Raw genomic sequence first — 12035 nt, forward strand, 5'->3', positions numbered from 1 at the left:
CCTGATCATAGTGGATAACCCTTGTGATGACTTGCTGGAGTCTTTTTGCTAGTATCCTATTTAAGATTTTTGCATCTATGTTCATTAAGTAGATTGGTCTATAGTTTTCTTTCTCCATTTTTGACCTGTTTGGCTTTGGAATCAGTACCATATTTGTGTCATAAAAGGAATTTGGAGCAAGATTTTTGCCTGAGGCAAGGTCTCGAATCTCCACAGCCTTTGCTGTTTGCGAGAGCACCCAAGGTCTGCACTCCCCAGCACTTCAGGCTTTCAGGTGTAATTGCTCTCAGGGGTAGGTCCCAGTCAGTCCTAGTCAGCTTCCAAGGACCTAGAGGTGCCCCTTGCTCACTCTAGAGGTGCCCCTCACTCACTCACTGATTTTGGCACATGCTGACTCTGACTTCTGACTCTGTAGGTGGGGTGGGGAAGGGTAGATCTGCTCATGTTTGGGTGGGAGCTTTTTTACACTCTTATCGTGTGGCAATGCCCAAATCCCACGTACTTTCAATGCTGCACTCTATTGTAGAGTTCCTGTTCTTCTGAGAATGGTTTTTAATGTCTTTTGAGGTAGTCTATTTTTGTGGGTGCTGGGGAGAGAAGTATCCCGTGTCTAGGCTGCTGCCATGCTTACCCGGAAGTCTCTATTACTAATATTTTAAAAGTACAGATGAGTAACAAAACCTAGGCTTTAATTTTAGTAATGGCCAATTTCTGTGGTTTAAATATTTACACTGAAAAACTAACAATCAACTCTGGTCATGATGAGAGACTACTAGATTGTTTAATGACTTTGGTGCTAGTTTTTCTTATTGCCTATGTGCTTATTATGCAATGCTGGAGTGGAAGAAATGACTTACAATTATTTCTCATTGTATTTCTTGATCATTGTTTGGTTTTGTCCTGTTTTCAGGTTTTTGCTAGAGTGGGCATGTGGGGCTAAGTTTCTAGCTCCATTCTGGTAGATATCTTGTCCTTGGACCCAGCTATTATTTAGGGCAAGTTTCTTCCCCTATCTGTCCAGGAAACTGGAGGAAGTAGAAAGCATTGACCTAAATTTCTTCCTCCCTACCTTCACTAGCTCTTTTTCTGACTAAGGAGCAGCTTATCTCTAACCCTCTACCGAACTTCACAACATACCAGAATTTCCCTTCCCCCTCCTTAATCTTGGAGAAAATGTTGCTAATTTGACTATACTATATAAGATTCTGCTGTTGTATGTAATGAAGGCATAGAACATTATGCTAACAAATTATTATCCTTTGAAACAGAATGCTAATTCTTGAATTTCCTAATTGTTCATTCTTGCCATTGACATTAGCTTGTATTCAGCTAAAATAAGTGTCATACTTTACTTATTGTATTATTATTTAAAGAAGAGCATTGGATTTCAAGGCAGAAGACATAGGTTCTAGTTCTGGTTTTATCACTTGAATAGAATGTCCTATTTAATCTTTCTGGGTTATACTTTCTGCATCCGTTAAAAAAAAGAATAATATTACTTGGCCCGACTGCCATTCAATGATATAAGGATCAAATGAGATTATATATTTAAAGGCACTTGGAAAATTATGAGGAATTATAAAAATATAAAGTATTAATATTGTTTTATATATATAGTTTACAATACAACCTAATATGGACTACTCCTCTCTACATCCATGGGAAAGATGTTGTTTTTTGCCTCTTTTATATGTCCTGACTTTGTGGAAATGAGATGTCAGGTGTAATGAAGCCAACTGAGTATTAAAATAGTGCTATAAGTATGAGAACAGCCCCTAGTAGAAATTAGTGGAGAGAAGATCTGTGATTCCTTAATGAGTAGAACCATCCTACTTGACCTCTTTGTAGCATTAAACACTGCTGACCACTCTGTCCTTGTTATAATTTCCTTCCTTCCTTGACACCTCATTGTTGTGGTTCTCCTGCCTCTTAGACTGTACTCTCTCTGTTTTTAATTCCTCCTCTCAAAGTTCTATTCTATATACTCTTTACCTCTTGTTCTGTGGGGCAACTAGGTGGCACAATGGATAGAATACTACACCTGGCATTAGAAAGAACTATGTTCAAGTCTGAACTTGGATACTTGCTAGCTGTGTGACCTGGGGCAAATCACTTAAAGATTTTCTGCCTTCGTTTTCTCAACTTTTAAATGGGTGTAATTATAGCACCTATCTCCCTAGGTTGTAAGGTTAAAATGAGATATTTGTAGAGTAATTAGCATAGTGCCTGGCACTATACTATAGGCATTTAATAAATACTTGCTTCCTCTTTTGCCCAAACCCTGAAAGGAATGATGAAACTTCCTCAAGCAATCCAAACATGCTTCATGCACAGCATCCTTTCATTTCATGCAATGGTTTTTATTCCTTGCAAATTGAATAATGACCTATCACATTTGGTTTAATATCTTGATTAATGTATTGCAATAGAGGTGTTCTCTTCTACTAAAGTGATTATCATTTTGTTACCTTATGTTATGTGGGGTTGGGTCATATATTGATTACGTATGATGTTTTTCCTGAATGGTTCATATAACTTGTATACATTGGAGACTCAAGCCCTATTAAAATTATGTGATGAGTCTTGGTTTTATTCAAAGATCAAACTAACAAACCTTGTTTATATTCAATGATTTAAGGGAAAATGCTAAGATATGTCGAAAGCAAACTAACATTCTGTTTCTCTCCCTGTCTCTGTCTCTTTGTCTTTCTCCTTATCTCTTTTTGGATAAAATATAAACAATTTAGTTTTTAAAGCCTTTCATAATCTATCTTAATCTATATTCTCACCCTTGTTGGATATTACTTCTCTTCCACCATTCTGTGTTTGCTATCCCAACAGATCTGTCTGTCATATACAACATCCCATATCCTTTTCTCTATGCCTGTATAGTAGATACCCCACATACCAAGAATGGCCTCCACCTCACAGAGTCACTCTTTTCCTTTCAGATGCAGTACAAATAACATTTTCTGTAAAAGTCTTTCATTGTATTCACAATTGCTAGTTTCTACTCTACCATGTATTTGATTACTTTGTATTTTTATATTTCTTTACTTTTTATTTATGTTGCACATACTTTTCATATATATTTATTTGCTTTCCCTCTTTTTAATTGCAAGAGATCATTTCCTTCTTTGTATTTGTATACCCAGAGCTGAGCTGAGCACAGTATCTGGCCCACAGTAGGCACTTAATAAATCTTGATTAATTTATTGATTGATCTCTGAAATGGAATGGCAGACAAGTGCAGAGAGCTGGAGAGATTTAAAATAAAACAAATTGCCTTCCCAGGGGATGAAGGGAGAAGGTCTGGCATTACTCTAGGGGAATTTTGGATAATTCCATTTTGTAAACTCCCCTTTTCTTGGCACTAAATTTGCTACAGTAGATGCTCAAATAAGCCTAACTGAAGAGTACAAACTGTACAATATACAGGCAGACCTGACCACTATGAGGTCTTTATCCAGGTAGTTTGAGCTTGGCTTGGTGACAAGGAGTATAAATCATATGAAAAACAAATGCCAGAATTCCCTGGTGGCTGCCCAGTCTTGTTGAAGACCCACCTAGAGTAATTCATTCCACTGAAATCCCAGAGGTGCAGTTTTCTGTAGATATAAGAGAAACCAAGGAATCTGTATATTAACTAACTGCTGAGAGACTCAGGAACATCTCTGTATCCTAAATATCTTTACTTTCATTATCTTCTTTTAAAAATAATTTGTACCAATTAGAAGTGACATTGCCATATCTGTCTCATTATTTCACAATCCCTAAATGGTCCTAGTCCATAGGGCCTTAATCACTTTCAATTCTTATTTTTCAGAGCTTCCCTTCTCTTACCTGATAGTGTATGTCTCTCCATCAGTGTTATTTTTGTTTCCCAGTGATAACAGTATTAAGATGAGACTCTGTTGTAACAGAGTTTTTGATGGAGAACTCATAAGTAAAAAATGTTTGTTTACTATTTTTCCTCTTCTAAATATGCTTCAGAACTGAAGTTATAACTAGGTGACAGTTCTATTTCATGGATTCACTCATATGTTCACCCTCTGACTCTAATGCACAGGTCATTGGGCAGCTCTAACATGGCCCGAATTAAAAAAAATGCATCCCAAGTAAGGCTCCCTTATCCAAGGTTTATCCAAATTGCTACTGAAAGAGAAAGTTATGTATTTGGGGTAATCTAGTTTTACTTTTGGTGATCTGTCATTTTAAATTTTTTAAAAATTCCTTCAAATTACTTTTGGGTTATTTTCATGCTTACTTCAAAATTCAGGCTAATTGGTTCCTTTGAGATAACTCATCACTGCTAACAGTTATTTTCTATTCCTCCTTGATATTCCCAAACATTATGTGATGATTACTCCCATAGTGGGGCGTACCAGACTTGGAAACAGGTACTCCTGGGTTTGAATCCTAAGTAATTGTGCTACCTAGGAGGCTAAGTAAATAGACCACTGGGACTGGATTTGGCAAGCATCATTTTCCTTAGTTCAAATCTGATCTCAGACACTAACTATCAAGTTAGTAAGTCACTTAGCCTTGTTTGCCTCAGTTTCTTCACATGTAAAATGAGCTGGAGGAGGAAATGGCAAACTACTCCAGTATCTCTGCCAGGAAAACCCTAAAGAAAACAACCACAGTGACTGAGCAAGTCTCTGTTGCCTAAATCCTAAAACATTTTGTAGCTATGCAACAAAACTACTCTGAGCCTCATTTCCCTGCCTCTATCACCCTCCCCACAAGTAGATACAATAATAACATAGACCTCAGAGGGCTGTTGTTGAAAAGGCTAAATGAGACAATGTATGTCACTTTGCAAGCTTTAAAATACACCATGAATGTCACTTATTGTTCTTAGTATAATGCTCATTCCTCTCATCTTATTTTCATTGGAATTCATATAGAAGAAGTCCTGAAAAAAGTCACTAGTCTACTTTTTGTTCTTTTATTTTTAGTGCTTGGTGGACTAGTGTGAAGGTGAATAAAATGACTGCTTTTTTAGTTGAATAAAAATATTGGAATGTAAAGTTGAACTCTGTAAGTTCATTGAAAACATCTTTAGTTCATCTCCACTAGCATAAAAGATGGCAAAAATAACATTTGCTTCATTTTGTTCCTACATCATTTGGATTTCTTCTATTAGATTTCTTAATTTGTAGTTTTAAATTCCACAGAGGCTGGAGGTTATTGGTATTTGGTATTTTGGCATTTATTTAAAACATTATTCAGGGGCAGCTAGGTAGCTCAGTGCCACGCTAAGAGACAGAAGGTCCTGGGTTCAAATGTGGCCTTAGACACTTCCTTGCTGTGTGACCCTAGGTGAGTCACAACCCAACTGCCTAGCCCTTACCATTCTAACACCTTAGAACTGATACTCAGAATTCAAAGACAGAAGGCAAGGTTTAAACATATGACACACATTTCTCATAAGTCTTTATGGGTCAATGGCCTGTCTTTTTTTTGTTGTTTGTTTTTGTTATTTTGGCTATGATGTTATTGTTTGAGTACAGTTTATTCCTTGAATTTTTAAGAACATTTATGGGTTTATATTTATAGTTTAAGAATTGCCATGTATTATTTTATGAAAAGTAGCAAACTTTTCATGTATAGTTCGACTGGTTGATTATATCTTCCTAACAATTTGGTAGGTAATAACTTAGGTTTTTGCACGTGTGTATATGTGTGTGTGTGTCTGTTAGTGTGTGATCCACAGTGATATTTTGCATAATTTCTATATTTTTTGCAATGTAGTCATTGAACAACAATTTCAAGCTTTTTAAGCATAATATTTCTATAATCTGTGGTTTAAATCCTGTGTTTTTGGTTTAATATCATAAATCATTTCATTCTTGTAAAGAAATCCTCATGATTAATTTATTCTTATAATGTTATCAAGTATTCATGACATGTTACAGAGAACAGTTTTCAGCATTCACAACAAATTCTTTACTATTCTTACTATCAAATATAGCATATCTAGAGATATAGATATCTTAGAAATATATGAACTGAGGGTAGCTAGATAACTCGCTGGATTGCGAGTCAGGCCTCAGACACTTCCTAGCTGTGTGACCCTGGGTAAGTCACTTTACCCCCATTGCCTTGACAATACCACTCTTCTGCCTTTGAACCAATACACAGTATTGATTCTGAGATGGAAAGTAAGAGTTCAAAAAAAAAAAAAAAGATTAGCTGGACATGATAGTACAGACTGTAAATACCTGTTAGTGAGAGCTGAGGTTATTGGATCTCTTGAGTTCTCCAGGTCTGAATTATACTGATTGGTTGTCTGCTTTGCTTGGTACCAATGTAATGAATGATAGGAAAAGGGTCCCATAAGGGAAAGGGAGACTCAAACTAGCCAAGGTCAGAGACAAAACAGATCAAAGCTTCCATGCCATTCAGTCTTGTCAGTGGATGTTCATTTGTAGCCTTGAAGAGCTAGGGAGTTCAGTCTTAAAAAAAAAAACAATGAATGTAGAACTGAGTCAGAATATTTATGCATAATTAAATAAGGAAACAAAAATATGTATGCTTTAGGATAGCTTTTTCAATAATTATAGTCTAATAATACCCATATTCTTTTCAAAATATTTTCTGACATCAATTTCTTTTCATCCATTTTTTGTCATTTATTTCATTATTAGGTAGAATTTCTGGAATTTGTATTAAGAAAAGGTTTATAATGACTTTGGGTTTTCTCAAGTCCCTTCTTAGTTTTTAATAAATCCTCAATTTTAGTTTCTATTTTATTTAACCTGAGTTTAAAGTAGAATTTGCTTAATCTGGCCTTCATTGGTATGCAACACATTTTTGTTTGCCATGGAGCTGAGAGTGTCATTAACAAAATAATAATATAAAGCCTTTGCTTCTAGCTGATAATATCTATGCCCAGTATTGTTATGACATTGTCTTGGTAGAGAAGTTTTCATAACTTTAGCACATGTCATGAATTCACTTACCCATCATGATAGTCAGTGATATTTGTAATGAATTAAAAAAATAATCCTTACCTTCCATCTTAGATCTGTATTGATTCTAAGGCATAAAAGCAGTAAGGGCTAGGTAATTGGGGTTAAGTGACTTGCCCAGGATCAACACAGGTGTTCCTGATAGTAATCCTGCCACTCTATCCATGGTGATACCTTGCTGCCCCACTATTCAACTTTTTTTTAAACCCTTGCTTTCTGTCTTAGTAACCACTCTAAGATAGAAGGGCAGGAACTAGGCAAACAGGATTAAGTGACTTGCCCAGGGTCACAAAGCTAGGAAGTATCTGAGGCTAGATTTGAATCCAGGACCCATTTCTAGGCCTGGTTCTCTAATCACTTAGCCACCCAGCTGCCCCATAATGAAGCATTTTTAGTTTGTTCTATTGTACTATGTATTCTTGTGTTACTAGAAAACAAAGGGGTACCCTTAACTGTTGTCTTTTATGTCATTAATCATCCCAACAGTTTGTAAGAAGGACCAGACTAAACATCTTACTTAGGAATAGTTGAGTCACACTGATGGGTTTTTATCCCAATCAACAGTTTCCCCCAAGGTCAGTTGCCAGCAGATGAGGGTTGATGCCAAGCCACAGCTACCATTTGAGTCTGCGGGCACACGTGATCCCCTCTGTACATGATTTCTGCTGTTGTTCCCCTCCTTTGCAGTTTTCCTCTCCGCCTCATAGCTTGCATGATCATTTGAATTTTGAGAGGATATGGATGAACATAATTAGCAAAATGGCATTATTGACATGATAAAAGTTAATAATTGATGGAGATGTTATTTAGACACTAGACTCTCTTCCTAACCCCTTTTCCTAATATCTCTTTTTTCAGTATGCTTTTCTCTTTTGTAAATGAAACTTTCCACCTCAGTTAAAAACACTAACACTTTAACAAGTCTCCTTGGACATGCATTTTTTTACCCTTCTGCATCCAGTCCTAAAATTCTTCTTTTGAATTTAAGCAAAGACTCAGAAAAGACATAACAAAACCTCATACAGCTATATTCCTAAATCGGTCCTGATTGCAGCCTTTCAAATTCTGCCTTTAGAACCAATAAAACACTGAGTGTTACCAAAGTCAATTAGAAGTTAAATAGAGACTATTAGAAGATAGGTTGATTAAACAATGTGGCTACAGGCATAGAGTCCTTAGAACAAAATTTACTTTTGTTTAAACTGCTATTTTAGAACTTAGGATGCTATCAGCTCTCATTCTAGAGAGAGCTTGATTTTCTTTTTCCCCTTCATAAATATTGGTTGAACCATAAAAAGTAGGAGACAGATTAAAGTACTTTTGTTTAAACACACACACACATACACACACATACAAACAGATTATGGCTTTTTGTCATTTAATACATTTTGGTGCCTCAAGATTTACATAGAAATAATTATGTATCTGAAAATTGACAAAGAATTCATGACTGCAAATATTAGGCTTTGTTGGTAAAAAAAAAGTAAGTATGAAAAAAAAAAAACCCTCCAAGGTTTTTGAAAGATAAATATAAATGATGCATAGCATTTCACTTTAGAAAGAAAATAAAAGCTGTCATCTGTGGCCAGGCAGTTTTTTCAATCTGAATTTATTTAAAACTCCTTTCCTCCCCTAATTATGTCAAGTGAGTTGCTGAAAGAATTATCTTTCTAATAAGGAATTTGAACTTATTTCCTTGAACTTACTTCCTCAAAAAGTCTTCTATACTGCCACCAGTTTAAGTAGACTTGATGATTCCTGGAATTCAGGTTTTTGTCTCATTTTTTAGTTTCATGTTAAGACAACATTAATAGATGAGGCTGACAGCCCATCTTATAAAACTAATGTCCTGGTTAATCTAACATCTGGTATCTATTTGTTTCAGGTGCAGTTTCATTTGTTGCTGAAGATAGAAAACGGGCTGACTTACATGAGATAGATAGTGAACAGTCCCTTCAAAAATGGCTATTAGAGACGTCGGGAAATCTGGGTATGGCCAACACTGATATACTTATTATTATAGATTATTTTATCGTCCCTTTGCATAAAGTTTAGCTTTTAGTCACATTTAATGGAATGTTTATTTTTACCTGGCAACTTAACATCTTTCTGAATAATGTAAATTCCAGAAGTTTCACACAGAATTCTTTTTATCTTTTTCAGAATCATTTTTATACGTCTGGTTTTCATTTTTTCCTTCTTTGTTGTTATCATTAAACAGTCAATACATAATAATAATTCATACTAAAGCACACTGAAGTTAGCTATTAGTACAAGCATCCAATAAATTATTATGCATTGTTTTCTACTATTCCCAAAATGCCAATTAATGCTAGATAAAATATTAAGGGGTGATATATTTTTGCTTAAAGACAAGATACAGGTGTCATCAAACAATGGAAGTAAACTTAAAAGATAGATTTCCCTTCATATACCAACAATGTTTAATACTTCCATTTTATATTCTTATATTAAATTGTTTTGCTTTAAAGTTGCTAAATTACTTTATGACTCTTCCAAGATCTTTTCATTATTGCGGAGTTTGGAAGGTTGGAAAGGATATCTTTTTGAGGCACTGACATGATCTCTTCTAGGTCCCTTTATCAGTGACTTGTTCACAGAATAGAGAGATTAAGCTAAATATTATAGTTATAGCTCTTTTTCCATCAATTCTTGATTACAATAATTTAAAAATATGACATAGCTATTATTTAAATTTAGAAGAAGGGACATTGACAAGTAGAAACTCTGGGCAACAGCAGAATAGGTTTAGAGGGATAAAGGCACTTGAAACTGTAATGTGAGGAATGTTTAAGGTACTTGGGATATTTAGCCTAGAGAAAAGAAGATTTGGGGTTATAGCTGTCTACCATCACATGCAAAGAGATTGGGAAAATTGGATTAAAACTCTAGAATTGCAAAGAACCTCAGAAATCATCATATCCAAGCCTACATTTTTATAGATGAGGAAACTGAGGTTCATGAGAATTAAGGTACTTGTCAAAGGTAACATAGGCAGTAAGCATCTAATGTGGGATTTGAACCCAGACCATATAACTCTTTAAGCAGTCCTTTTTTCACTCTGCCATATTGTTGGCAAAGAGGTAATATCAGGATCAAAGAGCATACATCTTATTAATTTTTCTTTTTAAAAACCTTTACCTTCTGTCTTAATATTGATTCTAAGACATAAGAAAAGTGAGGGTTAAGCAATAGAGGTGTAGTGACTTCCCCAGGGTCCCTGTGACTCTAGGTCTGGCATTCTATCCAATGTGCTACCTAGCTGCCTCTAACAGTTTTAAACAAACAAAGAATATTCTTTTCTGTCTTAGTAACAACTCTAAAGTAGAAAGAAGGGCAAAGGTCAGGCAACCTAGGTCCTCCCAAACTCTAGGACTGTTGCTCTATTCACTGTGCCACTTAGATACACCAAGAGTATCCATTTCAAAGGGCATAGATTTTAGTTAAATATGGGGAATAAATATCTAATATATCTATCCAGAAGACCTTTATATATGTGTGTGTAAATAAACAATATATATACATAAATTCATGAAATTAATAAATAGATTCTATATGATTAAAATATCACATATTACATATAAATCAACATAATATTTAATTAAATAGTATACATGTTTATATAATAACATGTGCTAAATCAGAATATTTGTATTGTATTTATTAAATTATTTAGTACTGCTCATTTTCTGCTTTTAAAAGTACCAAGAAAAAGAGGGTGGCCAGCAATTGAGTAATCCATCAAATAGTACTGAACTTCACACTCTCCAAAACCCCTTCTAATTCTAGTATCACATGATTCTTTGAACCTCTTTCCATATTCCTTTAAGAAATATCTTCTGATAGATTTTGTTTTGTGTCCCTATGCTATTTTCTATTGGAAAAACATTTTTTTTAAATTATATTAGGGTTAGAGGGAGATAGAGGTAGGTAGAGGTCATGAATTTTAAAAAGGAAGAAAAGAAAGAAGAGAGCATCAATAGGCATAAAAAATAACAAAAGATGATAGAATTTCAACAAGTAATATACACCTGTCAGATAGCATCAGAATTACCACATTAAATTTGATATATCCTTTCTTCCCTCAAAACAAAAGAAATAAAAAATCCCCCCAAACCACCAAGTGTTACTTGGGTAGAGACTTCTAACTTCATAAGCAATCCTTTGTTCTATTCTTTGTTCTAGGAAATTTTTGTCAAGTTTATATTTTTAAAAATAATTTCACTTTAAAAATAATTAATTGGCATAAAGGACAAAAGTACACCAATTGCACATGTAAGCATTTTACGTATTATCGTTATGTTTTGGTCCATGTACATTCTGTATGTCCGCATGGAACAAGTGGCTCACAGGGAGTCAAGAATAGGCACTGCTAGGAATCCTTCTCCAGCTCTAAGAGATACCTTAATTCCTGCCAGATAAGGAATTTGGAGGTTGAGGCCAGAGGCTGGCCCTTTCCTCTCCTCACAGAGATGACCTACTGGACTAGAATTATTTCTATTTGCTCCTTTAAATGTTGTCATTTTAGGGGATGCACATGTTAAAGTCAAGCTAAATTCCTGATTTCTGTTCCTTAAGGGGGAAGTTGGATTTCTAATCTTTACATCTGAGGATTTATTCGTTCACACCAGGTGCCAGTTTCACAATAAGCACACACAGGAAATAATAGAAAGATTGATTTAAAAAAGATGATGGCATAAGGGAACTCAGATAAAGTCTACACATAGGAATAGATGCCAATCAGTGGATCAGGTTTCAGATAAGAAACACAGGTTGCTTACAATGTACATTTATGAGAAAACTCCTTACACCAATCTTAGACTGTGATTGTATTTCTGGTCATTATAACCTACGTCCTGAGTTAAGGGTCTGTCAGCAGGTAGAAGTAGTCCAGTTTCCAAGTCTCACAGTTCAAGCAATGCAATAAGGTTTTCTTCCAGTTCCCATAAGTGAAATTTTTTTCCTCCAAGTCAGAATTTGAATGGGTCCCATAATTGAATAGACACTTCCTAGTTGTGTGACCTCAGGCAAGTCACT

General features: G+C 35.1%; 1 protein-coding gene across 4 annotated transcripts in view; it reads left to right on the plus strand.

The window, feature by feature from the left end:
- CFAP47 (cilia and flagella associated protein 47) overlaps nucleotides 1-12035 on the plus strand; it is an 886918-nt gene that overhangs the window by 492198 nt on the left and 382685 nt on the right. For all 4 annotated transcript variants that reach the window (XM_016433371.2, XM_056826271.1, XM_007493353.3 and 1 more), the window contains one exon: nucleotides 8863-8967. In XM_016433371.2, the coding sequence (XP_016288857.2) occupies nucleotides 8863-8967 (105 nt within the window). The remainder of the gene's footprint in view (nucleotides 1-8862; nucleotides 8968-12035) is intronic.

This window comes from Monodelphis domestica, chromosome 4 (genome assembly GCF_027887165.1).
Source record: "Monodelphis domestica isolate mMonDom1 chromosome 4, mMonDom1.pri, whole genome shotgun sequence".
Classification (NCBI taxonomy): domain Eukaryota; kingdom Metazoa; phylum Chordata; class Mammalia; order Didelphimorphia; family Didelphidae; genus Monodelphis; species Monodelphis domestica.